The sequence below is a fragment of the Tiliqua scincoides genome, chromosome 4 (assembly GCF_035046505.1).
Source record: "Tiliqua scincoides isolate rTilSci1 chromosome 4, rTilSci1.hap2, whole genome shotgun sequence".
Classification (NCBI taxonomy): domain Eukaryota; kingdom Metazoa; phylum Chordata; class Lepidosauria; order Squamata; family Scincidae; genus Tiliqua; species Tiliqua scincoides.
In genome coordinates, this window is record NC_089824.1 from 124,376,356 (window position 1) to 124,396,057 (window position 19,702).

Genomic DNA, 19,702 nt, shown 5'->3' on the forward strand with positions numbered 1-19,702 from the left:
TTGAAAAGGGGGGGTTTGGGCAATGTTCCCTCTAACATTTGAGGAGAGTGGGTGCAGCCTACTGTGCCTCTGCTGGGACAGGTCCAGAGCACCGAGAAAGAAGCTCTGCAAGACTTGTATTCCAGCTACATGGTCACGCAACTTAAAGGGAAGTTTGGTTCCAAAGGTAAAAGGTTCTTCACAATTATTTCCGAGTGTACCTTTTTTCCCCAATGCCTCTGCCTGCTTTGTTGTTCTGAAGACAGCAACTCTTAGTGATTATTATTATTTTTCCTATAACTCTTCAAATGAGGCAGGAAGGGCAGTGGGTCCACTTGTGGGTCACAAGCCAAGCACAGTGGGTCGCAATCTGATTACAAAGATATGCATGAGGGGGAGAAAGAGGGAGGAGAGTGATATTCATGGGGGGGGGGGGGTTCGAAGGAGGCACTTTTGCTGATGTGATCATTAGGAGCATGACCCAGTCTGAATTATAGTTGGAACTGGCATCAGAAAGAAAGTAAGTTATCTTCCATATTTTGAAATAATTCATTTTTTCCAAGCCCTATTCTGAACCTGACTCCAGGGTGCACACTCACGCATGATGTGCATGTGTGCGTATTGCCCATTACTAGTTAGAAAACTTTCCCAGACCTTGCAGCTTCTTTTCCCCTAATGGCTGGGACTACCCCTTGCCCACTGCTCCCTGAAGTTTTAACAATTGTTCTATAGTATCTGTTTCTGAAACTCTCTTTGAGCTGAAACTGTTGTCCAAGAAATAGGCCAAAAACTGGAGTAATCTTTAGCCAGTAGAATATAATGCAACCAGTATAAGGAATCAGTATGGAACTACTGGAGTAAAAGTGAGGTGTTTTTTTTTTCCCCCCCTTTAAGAGTAGACTACAATACAATGTGATCGGTAACCCATTTTCAAATCACACTGATTGAATTTACCCATCACACTTACTTATACATTGTGGAGGAGGTGACCAGCCCCTCTCTGTGCACTTGGAAATCTCTCCACGGTGGTCAAGCCGATAACCAGAGTTACACTGGATGCGAACTTCGTCGTCGTTCCTGTACTGATTCTGTCTAGGCGTGAAGCGGCCATTGACTACTTCTGGAGGTGAGCATACAATTTCTGTGGAGGAATCATCATCATGTGCTTAACATTTATATAGCGCTTGCAAGGGTTTAAAGTGTTGCACATACTTTGCTTTTTTAATCTTCCAAATTGTTCTAACAATCATTGAGTATTGCAGCGGTTCTCAAATCCTCTGTGAGTTTGAGAGCACTGGTAAGTCTTGGTAGGGGAAAGGCAGTGACGCAATCCATAGGATTGCATCACTGGTGGGATTGCAGGGGCATTTTTAAAACTTACTCCTGCCCGCAGCAGCCTTCTGGGGATGCAGGGAGCCCCATGGAGCCCTCTGCAAGGCTCCCTATGCCTCAAAATAATAAAAAAAATGCTATTGTGACCCACTTCTGGTTTTGCAATCATGACTCGGAACTGGGCTGTGATCGCATCTCTGCCTTCCCCCATTCCCTGCCCCTCAAAGTGCCACTTGTTCTCAAGCTGGTAGGTTGTGACCCACCAGTTTGAGAACCACTGGAGTATCTCTATATTGCAAATGGGGACTGAGGCTGAGAGGAAGTAGTTTGCAAAGGCTAGCTAGTGACTTCATGATAGAGATGAGCATCAAACCGGAGACTTCCTCATCTGCTACTTCGCCTCATAGTTACAACACTGCACAAGCTAATAGATAAGGACACCGAATAGATAAGCTATTCAGGGCACCAGTATGAGAATGAGTTTAGAACACAAACTGTATAAAGAATGTATGAAGATGCAAGATATGCTCAGGTTAGAACACCTGGTAGCTGACTGGTGATCTAGAAACTGCATTTGACGTCCTTAATCTGGCAGAGCTACAAAGCTTCACACTATCACAGCTTCACTCAAAAATGAATGAAAACCTTTTTCAAAAATTACTGAAGTTATGTCACATTATGTTTCTCAAACTATATGTTTCAGACATAGTTTTATGTGAGTTAGAAACATTGAAGTAGTAGGGCTATCACATGATTTTAAAAATTTAGGCAATATGCCATACAGCTTTTAAACAATTTACAGCGCAATCCTAACTTGTGCTGGAACAGGCAGCCAGTTGGCCTGTGCTGTATCCAGCGCAAGTCTGGAACTGGCTGTGGCTTGCAAGAATTCCCCTTACCCTGGGTAGCAGCCCCAGTGGGGCTATACGACTCTGCACCACCTAAAGAAGTGGTGCAAATCCGAGCAGCCTGGAGCTGCCCCAGACTGTCTGGGAATGGATCTAGGATCCAGCATAAGTGTTGGATCCTGGCCCCACCTCCCACTTCTCTGCCGCCCGTCCACAGGACCGCTGAACTTACCTGGCTGACAGCTTGCTCACATCCTTGCACCAGCCTCCCCAACTCGAAAGGAGGTGCAAATGTGCTTTACAGCAAATTTGCCACTCTCCCGGATCAGCACAAGGGACTCGCGTAGGCCCAAGGGTTTGTTAGAATTGCGCCCTTAGTTAATTAACCAAATTGCATATAAATAAAACCATCTAGGTTCAAACTAGAGGTAGAGGTATAGGCAGAGACAGCATTTAAAAAACTGCCACCAGAGATGTAAAGCGTGGAGGAAGAATGGAAGGAATATAGAAATACCTTGCTTAGTATCGCAGGACAATTATTGTGTGGAAAAAGTAAAAAGTGAGGGGGGATAATAAGAGAGGTGCTAACTGCAATTATGAGATTGGGAGGGATGTGCCTGTGGGACTTACTTCTGAGTAGAGAAGCCTAGGATTGGGTTTTTGGTTGCACTCTTTTTTTCTGAAATACAGGAGCAGGCAATTGGCACTTCTCTCTCCTCCTCTCCCCCACCCACCCCCTCCCACAGGCACATTTCCCCCCATCTCATAATTGCAGTTAGCACCTCTCCTACTATCCTTCCCCTCACCTTCCAAAGGTTCAGAATCACTTGCCTCACATTCTCTCCCTCACACTGCCATTTATCTGCTCCTGTATTTCAGAAAAAAGGGTGACCAAACACCCAATCCTAGGCATGTCTACTCAGAAGTAAGTCCCATTATAGTCAATAGGGCTTACTCCCAAGAAAGTGGGGCTAGGAGAGGAACTTGAGAGCCCAGCCCAGTTCAGGCATGTCTACTCAGAAATAAGTTCCATTATAGTCAATGGGGCTTACTCCCAGGTAAATGTGGCTGGGCTATGTTGTAAACAACATAGTGAGTATAAGCCAATGATATATAAGGATATATAACATCTAAATACAATCGGTCAGTGACAAATACCTCTGGCAACCTTTTCACTCACATGTTAGACTCAGATGATACCCTCACTGGGAGGCCAAGTCCACCCCCGGGATCGGCCGGGTGGTGCTGTGGAACTAGGTTTTGGAAACAAATTCCGGTACAAGGGAGTGGAACATGTTGCCTCTGTTATGTGTCAATACCAATGTCTGTTCAAACTAAGAAACCAGGAAAACTCAGATTTAAGTGAGCAGTCACTTGGAGCAATGTTGGTGACATCTTTCTGTCAGCTGCAAGGATGTCACTGGCATCGCTTGGAAAAAGTTTAAATGAAAGAGATATCCACGCAATACAGAATGCCACTGCATGGATCTTTAACCAAACACTGAAAACTATTAAATCCCTCCAAGAAGAGATTGTACAAGTCCGCCAGGTATCAGCCCAGAACCGCCTTGCTTTGGAGCTGATCCTGGCTTCTAAAGGAGGAGTTTGTACCCTATTTAGTACCCAGTGTTGTGTGTACTCCTCAAACTTCTCAGTGAAAGCCGAGAACAATATTAGTCACCTAAAGAGCCTAATAGTCCAACATGAGGAGTCTATCAAACAAGGGCACACTTGGTGGGATTGGCTCCCTGGATGGGGAGGATGGATTAAAGAAATCCTAGCAGCAGCAGCTGCTGTCACGATGATAGTTATAGGCTGCTGTTGCGGTATTCAATGCCTACCTGCCTGTTTGTCGCTTTTGCTCAGCTTAAAGGCTAAGTCAACACAAGTTTCTATGCATGTTGCACAAACCTCTAGCTCAAGCAAAGTAAATTCTCACTTATCACAACAATATATAGCCATGCAGCAACTGTAAGGTGAGAGTGTGGTCCCTAAGATCGAATCAACGGGACCCACATTCTCAAAGGGGGGAAACATGCTTGCTTACCTGTCTTAGCCCCCCCCCCCAAGAAGCCAAATCTGTAGCAACCATCAATACAGAGTAACAGAGAAAGGGGGGGATAAGGAAAGAAGAAGACAGGGAAAGCATGAACTTACTTAGGGGAAAGCTTAAAAATTAAAAACTAACTGCTCTGCTGAATTGGCAGCTCTGCTAAATGGCAAGGTTGTTTCTTGGCAAACTAACAAAGCATCTAGTTAAGCTAACTATAGACACTGGCAAGAGATAAACTTTAGAAGAACAACACATATTTTGGTTAGATAAAGACAAGGCTATTCCCTTTTTGAAAGTAAGGAGGAGGTGAGAAGATAAGAGGAAGAAACAGAAAATACCAGAGAAACTTCTGCCTTTGAACTCTGTTTGAATTGCAACTAAAACAGATAACAATGAGCAAATGGGCGTCATTTGGCAGAAGAATATCCATCTTAACAAAGACAGTCTACCTGTGTCCACTTATAGTTTTAAAGATTGTTATTCTTTCATGCTTTTTAGGGAAAAGGACAGTGTCATTACCTTAAAACACTGGAAGAATTATTTTAGAAGCTGTTACTTTCACAGAAGTCATAAGAACATAAGAACAGCCTAACTGGATCAGGCCATAGGCCCATCTAGTCCAGCTTCCTGTATCTCACAGCGGCCCACCAAATGACCCAGGGAGCACACTAGATAACAAGAGACCTCATCCTGGTGCCCTCCCTTGCATCTGGCATTCTGACATAACCCATTTCTAAAATCAGGAGGTTGCGCATACACATCATGGCTTGTACCCCGTAATGGATTTTTCCTCCAGAAACTTGTCCAATCCCCTTTTAAAGGTGTCTAGGCTAGACACCAGCACCACATCCTGCGGCAAGGAGTTCCACAGACTGACCACACGCTGAGTAAAGAAATATTTTCTTTTGTCTGTCCTAACTCTCCCAACACTCAATTTTAGTGGATGTCCCCTGGTTCTGGTATTATGTGAGAGTGTAAAGAGCATCTCCCTATCCACTCAGTCCATCCCCTGCATAATTTTGTATGTCTCAATCATGTCCCCCCTCAGGCGTCTCTTTTCTAGGCTGAAGAGGCCCAAACGCCGTAGCCTTTCCTCATAAGGAAGGTGCCCCAGCCCCGTAATCATCTTAGTCGCTCTCTTTTGCACCTTTTCCATTTCCATTATGTCTTTTTTGAGATGCGGCGACCAGAACTGGACACAATACTCCAGGTGTGGCCTTACCATAGATTTGTACAACGGCATTATAATATTAGCCGTTTTGTTCTCAATACCCTTCCTAATGATCCCAAGCATAGAACTGGCCTTCTTCACTGCTGCCGCACATTGGGTCGACACTTTCATCGCCCTGTCCACCACCACCCCAAGATCTGTCTCCTGATCTGTCACAGACAGCTCAGAACCCATCAGCCTATATCTAAAGTTTTGATTTTTTGCCCCAATGTGCATGACTTTACACTTACTGACATTGAAGCGCATCTGCCATTTTGCTGCCCATTCTGCCAGTCTGGAGAGATCCTTCTGGAGCTCCTCACAATCACTTCTGGTCTTCACCACTCGGAAAAGTTTGGTGTCATCTGCAAACTTAGCCACCTTACTGCTTACTGCTAACGATTTCATGACAGAGGCATGTGAATCTGTCCTTCCATAAACATGCTAAGACATTTAAATTTCACTTACCGCCACATTGTGGTGAAGGTGACCATCCACTGCTTGTGCATTCAACCATATTTTGTCCATTCTCTAGCTGAAGCCCATGGTTGCATTCAATTAGAACCAGGTCCGCACCTTGATACATGTTTCTTTGAGGTCTGAAAGTACCATTAGTTACTTGTGGAGGATCACAGGTAATTTCTAGGAAGAACGATGCGGATATGTTACAAGTGGAAAGAGAAAAGAGCTGAAGAAAAAATCTGTCCATTCATTCCCTCTAACATGGAGCATTTCCTTCATCTACACAAGTGCAATATCCATGGTTCTTTAAAAAAAAATCAAAATTCAAAGAACGGAAGAAGTAGACAGAATGCAATCTATTAACTATTTGAATTTTACTTCTATTTATTTATACTATGTGCAGGTGTGCATCACTTAACGACCAGGATAAGTTCTATGTTGTTATGCAAATAGGTAATTAAGCAAACATTCAGCCCAATCTAGTGCCTTTGTTGTATAAACCTGGTGTGTCCAAACATTTTGACAGGAGGGTCACATCATCTCTCTGACACTGCATTGGGGGCCAGGAAAAATTATTAATTTACATTTAAAATTTGAATAAATTTACATAAATGAATATATTAGAGATGGAACTTATATGAATGAATGAAGGTCTCACGATAGCTCAAGGCCTATAAAAGAGCTACACAAAGTAAGGCCGGCCTTTCCTTTGCTGCCGCTGCTGCTTCACAGGCGTGAAACGGCAAGCAGCAGAGGGAGCTCGCACGAGGTCAAACAGTCAGCCCTTACACTGAAAGTAGTCACAATGGGCCAGTGCAGGCTCCAGCAAGATTTTGGAGGGCCAGAGGCTCGTTGGGGACTGGGGGTTCCCCACGGGCCAGATTGGGGGTCCCTGAGGGCCGCAAATGAATAAGTAACCCTGCTAACTGGATAAGAGGCACTTTTTCAAGTGGGTGCTCCTCTTTGATTTAGCAGAGGGAGAGTAACTGGCCCTCTTCACCCCAGCAGTGTCTTTTCTAGTGGCTATCTGCTGGTATTCTTTTGCATCTTTTTAGATTGTGAGCCCTTTTGGGACAGGGAGCCATTAGTTATTTGATTTTTCTCTATAAACTGCTTTGGGAACTTTCTGTTGAAAAGTGGTATATAAATAATGTTGTTAATAATTCAGAGCTTCTTTGTTGTGTAAGCAGACACTCTGTTGCAGACTATGGGAGACCTGATTGCCTCATTAAGAGCCTCTTCGTTGTGCTTTGACAACTGTCATATATGAGGTCTGTCATTAAGCGGAAGGTTGTTAAGCAGCACATGCCTGTATTTATGTTTTTATTGATTTGTATGATGTTCTAAGAATTTTGTTAGCCACCACCAGCTTTTGAAAACGTGGGATATAATTCTTTTAAATAAGCAGCTCAATCCTACCTAAATCCCTCCTCCTGCTGATGTAGCCGTGTCACTGGAGAATGTGTTTCATCCTGCAAGGATGAGGTCTCCTCCAGGTAAAAGGAATATTTGTTTCCTTGCGTGGGGGTAAACCTTCACTGTTCCACTGAATCTCCTCTAATCTGGACCAGCTACTTTGCTGGTGCAAGTCTGAGTGGCCAGGAAATTGGATTGAGGCCAAGAAAGGATAGGATCTTGTAAGCACTACTGCTGCGAATACAACCCCTTTCCTGGCCTTGATCTGCCCCCCTTCCCAACCCAGTCTCTTCCTGCCCCATTCTACCCACCACGATCTCCCTCCCACTCCATTCTGACTTACTAGCACCTGGGGGTTGTTAATGAACTGCTGGCACTAGATCCAGTATCACAGGGCCCCCTAAGGTTTGGGCTGAAAATCAAGATCTTGACACAACAGCACTTTCATTCAAACACCATTTAGAATGGTTTTGGAATCTTATCTTCTTGCGTCTCGAGTTACCTTTGCATTTAGGATACACAATAGGCTCTTCATTGCACTGGATTAGAAGAGCAGACTGGGAAGGATTTGTTTCAAAGACATATCCTGGTTTACAGCTGAGTTCAAGAGAATCACCATGCGGCAAGTACGTCGTTTGAAAACCATTGTCATAAGAACTTCCTTTCATCACTATCTGCTGGCTTTCAGCCAATGCGATTACACAGGGCTCTTTGATTAGAAAAGAAAAATAATTCTGTTAATCAAGATGGTAATTTTGGTTGGCCTCCTTCAGTCTCGAAAGACTCTGGTATAAGCCTACAGCACCTGGTATTCCCAGGCGGTCTCCCATCCAAGTACTAACCAGGCCTGACCCTGCTTAGCTTCCAAGATCAGACGAGATCGGGCATGTGCAAGGTAACAGTTGCTGTACTTTTAAAAAAAGTTTTGTAAATCTAAGGAGGTCTTGATAGAATACCATTTTAAAAAGTTGGTCCCAGTGCTAAAATGTGCAAAAAATACTGGGCTAAGGTGTTGCTCAAGTAAGACGGGGTTTTAAAGCCAGTGTCTTTTGAACCAAGAAAACTCCTTGGCTTACCAAACTATACTCTCTGGATATCCATAGAGCTGCGGTTCCCAAACTTCCAAACTTTGGAGCTTCAGCAAGTCTTTGTGGAGGAGTGGGCAATGCAGTGATGCAATCCCCAGGATGTGGGTCACGATTGTTAGTTTTACATTCACCTCAGCTTGGGGAGCCCTGCAGAGGCTTCCGCTGGGTTCCCTGCATCCCCACTAGGCTGCTGCTGCCTCCAGTAAGTAAAAGAAAACCCCTTGTACCCTTGGCAGCCCTGGGGATCACTACATTCCCCCTCCCCGCCCCTTAAAGGGGCAAAACAGAGGCTCTCAGGTTACGACGCCCCTGTTTGAGAACCTCTACCATAGAAGAAACAGTGATCATCACAACAAAGAGCCCAATCCTGGGCTCAACACACTGGCTTACCGCCGGCGTACACTGTCGCAAATGTGCTGTAAGACATGTTTGCGAGGCCTAATGCCAGGCGAGTGCCTGTGCTAGCCCAGCGCTGGGCAGGTGCCCGGCCTCCGCCACTCAGCAGTTGCATGGACCACAAAACCACAGAAAGGAAAATGGAGGAGGGGGCAGGCGGGAAGGAGACATTCCAGGGAGAGGGGAGAGGGCAGGGAGGAGGCGTGCTGGGGGGGAGGAAGCAGGAAGGGAGGGAGGCGGGTCCAGCAGAGCTTTCCTGCACCAGATCCAGAGTGTCCATGTGGGGCTTGGCGCCTGACATGAATGCTCTTACTTCACCGCCGACCTTTTGGTTGGTAGTGAATCAAGTAGGCCCATGGCATGGCTACTTCCCTTATCCAAGAGAAGGGGACGAAAGTAAATTGTGTAAATTGTAAATTCTGAAAATTGCAAATTGACGGAAGTGCCACAGGAGCTCAGGATGGGGCTGCCCAATTACTAACAGAAGTGAACAGGGAGAGCCAGTAATAATACTTTCATACATATAGCATGGTTTAACTATTGTCCCAGCAATGCCTACAAATGGGAATTGTTGATATCCCTAGCTCTGACTGAAGCTGAGAAGCTCAACTGACTTCTTTAAGGTAGAGCAGACATAATTCAGCATATAAACTGGGGCCTTCTCCCTACTTCTCGTGTGCTGCCAAGAAAGATCAATGCGAACCTTCTCAGTTTACCCAAATGTAAAAGAAAATAGCTACCTGCAAAGCTATTATGAAATTATTCTCCATGCAAACCAAATGAGAAGGAAAACAAAACAAAGCAACATATAGTTTTTTCTTGACATATTTTTAAATCACTCTCACAAATAGTTTGTGTTCTGACCTAGACAAGCAGGCACTTTGGTCCAATTTCCATTGTTGCAAAATGATCTGTTTGGTCCTTCCATGGCATAATACAGCTGGCATTTGAATTCCACCCAAGAGCCAGATGGGTACTGCTTCTGGACTAAAGTAATGATGTCCCCATTCTCTATTGGGGGTGGACGGCTGCAATTCTTTCCTCTTTCTGGTAAGAAATAAAGCAAGAACAATGGTGACTTTGGCCATATAAAGCAGATTTCAGGTATTGAGCAACACTGATGTTCCTGGCTCTTCGGTTGTCCAGAAATCAGGAACAAAAATGCCTCCACTACCACCCCTGACCTGGAAGTAATTGTAGTGACCTGGTCATGTCACCACAATTACTTCCAGTACACTTGTAGTGGTTGCACACTGCTCCAAGCTGCACCGCTTGCTTTTTTCACTTATTTTTTTTCAAAGCAGAAAAAGTTATTTTGCTTTGGAAAAAAAAGCTGGAGGCTGCCACTGGCAAGGAGTGGCAGGGGGCAGTAGATAGCAATGGAACCTCCTAGCCGTGCCACCTGGGAGCACTTGCACCTGCTGTCCCTCAGTGTTGCACAAAACCATTTCTCATCCAACCTTGCAGAACTAGAGAAGAAGTTGAAATATGGTACAGTAGCCTGAGTCAGAAAGGGCATCGTGTCTTTTGTCTAAGGATGAGGTTTCAGGGAGGAGGTTTGCATCCTATAAGGACACATGTGAAAGGGAGAGGCCGTGGTCCCAAGACTTGCACACTCTCATTTAAGGTGGGAAATTGGGCTATATAATGGGAGGGAATTTGAAAGGCACAGCCATTCCTGGAAGGGAGCCATCCCACAATCCCACTCGTTGATTCTTTTGTCAGGCGACAACTTGGTATAATTTGGGCATCTTGTTTGGAGACTGGGAAGGAATTTTTGTCCAGCCATCACAATGGCTTGGCTGGCTAGTTGGATTGTTGTTATTGTTATATACATCACAGCGTAATCCTGTGGTGTCTATATTTATAGCTGGATGCAAATTTGCCATGCACATATATATGTTTGATCACAATTTTGCAGCTTCTGACAGAGTGAAAGGGGTATTGGTGTGTTGTTTCTTATTTACCTCTGGAAGTGAACACAGATAGTCTGATCCTTACATCAGTTAAACAAGGTTATTTTGGAAACTTTTGGAGCTTTATGTAATTGATCAATTAATTTAATTTGTCTTTGATTACATCTCACTGGTTATGATAAACCAGCCACCCGTCTCTCAATTACTGCACAAACCATGAACATATAACTGCAGAGTTCAGTTTATGTTTTACTGTTCCAACCCAATTACCTTAAATGACTTGCCATCTCGTCCTCAGTTTCCAACAACATACATCTGGGAAATGATACAATACCACCGTTTATCAACACAGTATAATAACTGCAGGCCCAAACTGAAGGACTACGGAACACTGGAAAGCCTTCACATATATTCTACATCAGTATTTCTCAAACTGTGGGTCGAGACCCACTAGGTGGGTTGCAAACCAATTTCAGGTGGGTCCCCATTCATTTCCATATTTTATTTTTAATGTGTTAGACTTGATGTTACCATGGTATGTGACTGCATTTGGGGAAATGTTGCAGACCTGTACTTTTAACAAGCTGCTCTGTATATTCTTTTAACAATGACAGTAAATGGGACTTACTCCTGGGTAAGTGTGGGTAGGATTGCAGCCTAGGATTGTTAAACATTTTCCTGCTTGATGATGTCACTTCCGGTCATGACATCACTTCCAGTGGGTCCTGACAGATTCTCATTCTAAAAAGTGGGTCCTGGTGCTAAATGTGTGAGAACCACTGCTCTACATTAACAAAGGTGATGCTCGCTCTACACCTGAGAATATTTAAAATGGGGAAACAGCCACTTCTGGTGCAGCTGCAGCAACCTGGGAGCTAAGAAATAGAGCTACTTGCATCGGGGATGTGAATTTCTAAAAATATGAAGTTTTGTCACAAACTGAGTCCCTAATTTTGTCAAAAGTGGGTATTACCCAGCACTGGAAGAGAAGATAGCATGGACTGGAGTGATAAAGTGAACCCATCCCACATTAATGGGGTGGACCCGCTTCCAGTCCCAGTTCAATGTGCTAGTTCCAACCTTTAAGGCCCTCCATGACCTGGATCCAGGCTACCTGAAAGACCATCACCTTCCTGTATGACTCTCTCAGGTCAGCTGAAGGGGCTCTTCTACTAGTGCCACTTCTATCCCATGTGAGAGGGGTGGCAGCTCTGGGGTAAGCCTTCTCTCTGGCAGTGCCACAGCTGTGGAATGCCATCTCAAGGGAACTGAGAACTGCTCCCTCGCTCATGAGTTTTTGGCAAGGACTCAAAACATACCTGTTTCATCTGGCATTTGGTTGCTGAGTGGATACTTGCCCTCTGCACCTCTGTCATACCTTTGTGACTTGACACCTTCCCTTGACTTATCTCCTTCCCACTGGCTCAATGAGTTCTCTTTTCCTCTCTCCCTTAAACTTTGCTCTGTTTTTGATATTTCTTCTTCATCTTGTAATGTTAAAATTAAAGTTTTACTGCATTGTTTGATGTTTTTTAGTTGTGATACTTTGTACTTGTTTCTAATGCTTTGTAAGACACCTTGGGCACTTGCTACAGCATGGATAAAGGAGGGTATAAATTTCTTAAAATAAATAAAAATAAAATAAATGAATGTCATACAAGTAGGGAGATTATGGAAGGATATAAGGAATTCAGTGTGGTGAGGATCCAATCCCAGTTGAATTAGAGACTTCATGACCCAATGATAAGATCATCTTGGAAATGCAACTAGAAGGCTCCTTGACTATTTGGTCCAGGACAAAAGAGAACATCAGCTATACAACAGTTACCAGAGATACAGGCTGGCAAATCCATGTGCCCATCAACACACTTCCTGACTGAAGGAGTTGTGATCACATATCCTTCTCTGCACATGAATTCTAGTGTGTGATTACTCTGAATCAGTTGTGAACGTCTTCGGCCACCAGAGATCAGCAGGTTTTTGGCATCCAGCTGTTGTCTTGTGATGCTGCAGGGTGCTAAAGGGGGGAAAAAAACCAGTCAGGGATTTTAACTAGAGCTGATTTCTCCATCTTTTGTATCCAATTGGGTTTGATGATAACAGTTCATTGTTTGTGCCCTTAGGAATACCTCACATCTCTGTGCATTAGAAATAAAAATCTCTGCTCCTTTACTGTCACTCAGCATCTGTCACTCTGAAAACTGCATACAGTATATTATACTGCCTTCACATTGTGCTTCTCCCAAGTGTGGTTAAGCATTTGCCAACTAGAACCAAGATCTGGTTTGCGTATTAACTTTTTTGAGATTGTGCTGAAGAGAGAACCATTTGTTCCTCTACTTGTTTGGGGGGAAAAAATAACATGCAATATGTTAATACACACACTTCACCTCTAATTACAATCACACCCTAAAAGGTACTGTGGAGTACAGAGATCCCACTATAAGTTTTGCATTGACTATCATTTCACATTCAGATGTGTATATCTTTTTTCAGCTATTGCAAAGAGTTTATTTTACTACTTAGTATTTTACCATGTATTGTACCCTTTCAGTCTAGAAAATAGCTGTCTTACGTTGCACTGAGATGTGCCCAGACAGAGAAGATTCTTGAAAAAGGTAAGGATCTCTGTTGCAGTCAGTGATTAGCGTGGAGCTGCACCATGGAAGCCCCATTGCACTCAGGAAAAGACCCTGGATGGGGCTGAAACATAAGATTTCCCTGGCCAGCACATGTGTCCTATAGAACTGTTCTAATAGATAAAGAGCTGAAGTGTGACAGGGTGTGATTCAACCAAAATTCAAAACCATTCAGATCCCATGGACTGGAAGGGCAGAATTCAATATGGGCAGCTGTCTCTTTCACTGCAATCAAGAGTAAAATGTGACTTATGCCAAATATCTTGTCATTCAAACAATAACCTTGGCCATCATTCTTCATGGTTTACAGACAACCAACAGTAGCATAGAGACAAACAGGCACACCTTCCTTCTATATAGGAGGCATAATGTGACCTCCAAAACAGTCCAGTTCACCTCCAGGATGGCAATCTGGTTCCTTGTGAATTTTTTGCATTGAAGAACTGTAGTGCAAACTTGGCTATGTTCTGAATATTTTGTAGTCCAAAATATGCTCATTCTTCAGTTTCATTGTATATTTCTCCAGTGGCCTCATATCTAGGATGCCTTAAACGCGGGCCTGATTATCCAGTTCCGTTGAGGAAAAGGCACAACGAACATATCCATTTAATCTTTCATATCTACATACAAGGACAAAGCAACACTGCAAGCAAAGAAATTATTGGAGGACATGTTTGACATTCTAGGTTCTCATTTTAAGCTCATAGTAAGCAAACAGAAAGTGCCCTCTTACCCAAACACTTTGGTGGAGGTGTCCACCTTTGTCCATCACAGCTTATCCATTCAGATCCTTCCAGGGCATATAGAGGAGAGCATCTGTATTGTATTCTGTCATGTTCCCGATAGCTGACTTTTTCTTCACTTACAATTTCCCCAAAATCAATGTCAGGGGGTTCTTCACACCCTGTAATGATATTTAGAATCATAATCAACTTTTTGATTTTCATGTTTGAGGTATCATAATAAGTAACTAAAGATGAAGCTTTCAGTAGCACTCAAATCAAATATTATTTTCAGGATTATATTTTTTATTTCCTAAAGTCTTATATTTTCCTAACATTTCATTACAGGTTTTGGATTCTAATTTATTTTCCATTTTGTACATTAACACAATTTTTCTTGCCAATTGCACATTTCAAAGACCATTTGCTCTTCCTTTCAACAATATAATAAAATTGCATAGATGGAGACCACCTTGATATGGTTATTGCCAACATTCACTCCTTCACAACTCCTGTGCAGTCCAACCCAACTCCATTTGGCTTGCCATTTCTAGGAGCTAGGCAGGACTTTGTTGTGGAAGGAGTGATGCTGAATCCTTAGGAGAAGTCATGCCAATCAAGGGCCATTAAGGGGAGAGAAGGCTGTAGCACTGTGGGGCATCCATTCCTCCAAGGTCTTGCAAATTTGTGTGCCCCATCCTGATAGCATTTTGTGGCACAAAAAAAGTCTTGCTGCATACTAAGTTAAGGTTTCAAGTTGTCCTATGACCAGGTCCCCTGTACAGTCTTTTCAGATTGCTTTGCCAAGTAGCCTCTCCCATCTACAGCCTGAGTTTGGGAGCAGCACACACCCTACCATGCCTTTTTTTCCTTTCAGGAGCTTCTCTGATTGGGGTGCAATCAGGACTGCTGCGTGCTCCAGCCCAATCCTACCTAAATTCTCCGGTGCCAATGCAGCAGCACCAGCATGGGCTATTCTGCATCCTGCAGGGGAATGTAGCAGGTGGGAAGTCCCCTTGGGGTAAAGGAACATTTGCTGTCACTGTGTGTCAACTTGGAACTGTGCCAGCCCTGGGACCTGGAACTGTTCAGCCCTGCCCTTGCTGCTTAGACAGGATTTCATACTAAAAACCTTCCCAACATAATAGGATTGGGAACGTCTCCTTCAGTTCTCTCTCCCCCCCCTCCAGCCTCCTAAAAGCCTCCATTCTCATGTGCCTATTTCAAATCTTCCTGCTAAATTGCCACCTTCTACTGACTGACTGGGGAGAAAACAAATCAGTCACCTTCTCCAGCTAACTTCTGCTTGGAAAACACAGCTCTTTATAAGTATTTCTTCTACTTACAGCCATTTAAAACTCTGTAATTGATCTCCTAAGCAAAGTAACTGAAAATAAATTTGTCCTTTTTTGTTTGCCTATATTCTTTAAAAAAAACTATCTTCTTGAGAAAAGCTCAGTCTCATGGTTACTAGTAGCCTAATTCTGAAGCACTCTGAGGTTGTTTGCACCACTCACCCATGTCAACATTCCCAAAACTATCAGTAACTGTTAAATATGACCTCGTGCTGTCGAAGTATTGCTAATCTTGCGCCCCTTCTTTTCTTCCTCCATTTTGTGGCAACACATATCCCTTTCTCCTTTCGTCCTGCCTAGAAACTCATGATGATTACGTTCTAATAGTGTGAGTGATTACTTGGGTACGTACATTGCAGTACATTGTTTTCATTTCCCTTCCCAGTTATTATACTGTTATCCCCACAATAAAAGCTATATACAGGTTGACTCATTATTCGTGAGGGTTCCGTTCCAAGAACTCAAGTGGATGGCAAAAAAAGCACTAAAGCAAATCAATTTAAAGAATAAAGTCTCTTTGGTGCGGTTATTTAAAAACAGCCTTGCAGACCTTTTGAAATGCACACAGGGTTGCATCCCGACATCAAGGCTTTCATCTATTATTGTTCCCATTTTTAAGAAAGGCGATCCTGCTCTCCCTGAGAATTATAGACCAATTAGCTTACCAATTAGCTTACTGTCTGTCATCGGTAAGCTGTATGCAAAATTCCTACTCTCGAGACTAAATATATGGGCACTTTTGGTGGCCCTTCCCAGCAGGGAGCAAATCGGTTTTCGATCTGGCTGTTCTACGAATGACCACACCTTTCTGCTCTCTTTTTTAGCCAAAAAATACCTCGTTCATCATGGGAGGAAATTCTATGTAGCGTTTCTCGATCTTAAGGGTGCATTCGACTCTGTTAACAGATCACTTCTTTGGGACAAACTTCCCGCCAGAGGCATCGACCCTCGTTTCCTTTTTTTGATTTGTCACCTCCACCTTTCTAATTCATGTAAAGTCCGTTCCGGCCCTACTGGTCCTTTATCAGATAGTATTTCTATCGATAAGGGTGTCCGACAGGGATGCATCCTAGCCCCTTTCCTTTTTAATCTTTTTTTATCTGACCTCCCTTCCTACTATTCCAATCAAAGGGTCTCTCCCCCTTCACTTAATGGTGTTCCTCTACCCCTTTTATTGTATGTGGATGATGCAGTTCTCCTTTCACTAACTAAATCTGGTCTTCTTCAGTCCCTCACTATTTTCATTAACGCTAATAAAACCAGTATTCTCTAAATCTTGGTCCCTGTCGACCTGGAGGGTTGTTCACTCTATTTATGAGCAGGTTCCTACCTTTAAATATCTTGGCCTACTCTTTTGCTATCGATTAACCTGGACAGCCCATAGGAAGTCAGTGATTGCCACCTTGCATCATCACCTCAAGGCGATTACTCGATTTCATTATAGCACCGGTAATCAGTTTGTGCCTGCCGCTCTCCAGATCTTTAGAGCTAAGATCATGGCCCAACTATTGTATGGTGTACCCATATGGGTTATGGCAGCCAACAGCTCTCTGGATCGAGTTGCAGCTGTTTTCTTCAGGAGGATTCTTGGAGTCCCAAACTCCATCGTTAGCAGCGTTAGCAACGCTGGCTCTTGAACTGGGAGTTCATCTCCCTTCAACCATAGCATGGGCTATTACATTCAAATTCTGGCTCCGACTCCATCTGTCTCTTCCATCTGACTCCCTCCTTAATGATCTGTTAAGAGACCCTTTTCTGTCTAGTTGGTTTTCTAAAATTGATTCCAAATTGAATTCTCTAGATCTTTTGTTGGAATTTTTAGTGGGCCTTGACGTCAACAGTGCCTTTAAGTTAATTCAAACTAGGCTCTGGGAAGCCGAATTTTCCTCTCTTTTCGCTGATCTTAACCCAGTTTGTTCCCCTCTTTCTTTTGGTTTTTGCCCTTTACCATGTCAGCCCTCTAAATATTTTGTTACCTTAATTAACCCCTTTCTTAGAAGGGCTTTTATGCTCGCACGTTTCAATAGTTTTCCTTCTTTATATCATCTTGGCAGATTTTCCCATATCCCTCGGAACTGCAGGTTATGCTCTTTCTGTCATCTCGAACCCGACACATTAGAGCATATCTTGATTTATTGCCCAGTGCACTGTTCACTTCAGAAGTTGTTTCTAGACCCTTTTTTACAGCATCCTATTAGGGCATTTATTGATCCCCTTTTCGTTTTGTTAGGTGACAACCAGGCTAACATTACTATAGCAGTTGCTAGTTTTTTATCTCAAATTATCAGAATTTCTCCTGCCTGATTGTTGTATTTTCGTTTATATGCCAATAAAGGTTAAAAAAAATGCACACAGAGGGCAGCAGTCTCTCTCCAGGTGCTTAGGCTTCACCTTGCCCCAGCAAGGGGGGAATTGAGGAGGTGATAGTCGCTGCCATTTAGCCTTCTTTCACATGCTCAGGGGGAAGGGAGGAGTCGGCAGGCTATCCTCTCTGGCATTATTAAACGACTATTTTCCTTTAGTTTAAAGGGCCCTTCTCATCAGTTTTGAGATAGAAAAATCTGTGGATAATTAGGTTATACCTGTAATCACTTGCATGACTGTCTCTCTGCAACAGTAAAAAGCAGTTTTTTAAACTGTGATTTTAAAGGGGTGCATTTTTCTCCTTCTCCAGGGATCAGCACATTCCTTCTCATTTGCAGGGGCCATTCGTGTTGAGTCAAATCCGTGTATAAAAAAATCAGTGTATAACAAGGTTGGACTTATGTAATTACACCTATATCCTTGCTTCAGTGGCATTGCTGGGCTGGCTGGTACGCAGTGTAGAGCTTACCTTGCAGAGACTTAGCTTTCCTGAAGTTCAAGGGTGATGTGATGATGACACAACAAAGCATCACCACCAACTGGTTTCAGAGTGCCCCAATTTTCAGACAATCAGAAGCAATGGCAGGCAAAAGGGCCCAGCATGTGGAGAAACATCCAAGCATGGAGCTCTGCTCAACTCACCAGGCCTTATCACCAAAAACACAGTGAGAGCTTTAGCCTCGGGCTGTAGTGGTGCCACCCCTCAGGCTGTGTTGCATCATCCTTCTGAAGCACTGCACCTGGGGTGGACTCACCAGCCTTGCGACACCTCTGCCTTATCTTCCTCCACATTTCACGAAAGCCTAATAAGTTAGGCATTGACAATTGCACTTGGTCCCTGAACATGCAGTGGATATCCCCTATTTGTGCATGTTACACATATCTTAGAACATGCTCATTAACATTCTAAGCACTGGTATCGCTAGGGGGGTGCAGGGGGTGCTGGCTGCACCAGGTGACTCGCCGGTTGGTGACGCGCCCTGGGGGAGGGCGCGTTAACTTCGCGGCTTTAGGAGTTAACGCATCATGCCATACACTGTTGGATGCAGAATGGCCAGTGGAGTACAGTGCAACAAGCACTTGGTAGATTCACTTGGTAGAACAGGACTGACTCCCCCTTATTTAATTATTTCTTTTATTTTAATTTAATTATTTATAATTATTTATTTTAATTTGCTTGATGATGTCACTTCTGGCCATGACATCACTGCCAATGGGTCCTGGACAGATTTTCATTCTAAAAAGTGTGTCCCAGTGCTAAAAGTTTGAAAACTGCTACAATAAGTTGTTAGTAAGTTGACACAGGGGTGCGTCTGTGACTCTACAAGTTTTCAAAATCACTAAAATCAGAATTTGGAGGAATAATCCCATCATGTTATATATCAATCAATGTGTAATTTCATGCAGAATGCAATGAAACAAACTACACTGAAATATCTGTGTTCTAACAAAAGGTACAGCCCAAAAACCAGCAGGGGTGGGGCAATAGTACATCACCACGCCCACCACCCAGGGCATTGCCCCGCCCACTGCATGGGGTGATGCGCAGGCCTCCTGCGTGAATTCTAGTGACACCACTGATTCTTAGAGCCCAATCCTGAGCTCAGCACACCAGGTTACTGCCAGTGTGCGCTGTCACAAACATGCCTTAAAACATGTTTGCTAGGGTTAGCACTAGCCAAGTGCCAGAGCTGGCCCATTGGGGCTAGAGGCAGGGAGACAGCAGGAAGGAGGCATGGAGGGGGCGGGGGATGGGACCATCCAATCCTGAGCCCCGTATTGGTACGTGTGGCCCAACATAAGACTCTTCAATTCTGCGCTAGCTCCGAAGCTGCTGCAGAATCAAATAGCCCTGCTGCGGGGTTACTTCCCTTACTGAGGAGAAGGGGACTTTAGTGGAGCCCCTTCTCCCAAGGAGATGG

At 43.8% G+C, this 19,702-nt stretch overlaps 1 protein-coding gene and 1 pseudogene across 1 annotated transcript in view; both read right to left on the reverse strand.

Moving 5' to 3' along the window:
- LOC136648436 (complement factor H-like) overlaps nucleotides 1-19,702 on the reverse strand; it is a 45,570-nt gene that overhangs the window by 25,243 nt on the left and 625 nt on the right. The window contains exons 2-7 of the mRNA XM_066624547.1: nucleotides 14,073-14,243; nucleotides 12,529-12,717; nucleotides 9,649-9,831; nucleotides 7,803-8,009; nucleotides 5,891-6,064; nucleotides 947-1,120 (exon numbers count right to left, since the gene is read on the reverse strand). Of these exons, the coding sequence (XP_066480644.1) occupies nucleotides 947-1,120; nucleotides 5,891-6,064; nucleotides 7,803-8,009; nucleotides 9,649-9,831; nucleotides 12,529-12,613 (823 nt within the window). The 5' untranslated portion in view covers nucleotides 12,614-12,717; nucleotides 14,073-14,243. The remainder of the gene's footprint in view (nucleotides 1-946; nucleotides 1,121-5,890; nucleotides 6,065-7,802; nucleotides 8,010-9,648; nucleotides 9,832-12,528; nucleotides 12,718-14,072; nucleotides 14,244-19,702) is intronic.
- Nucleotides 8,094-8,213, reverse strand: LOC136650502 (5S ribosomal RNA; annotated as a pseudogene).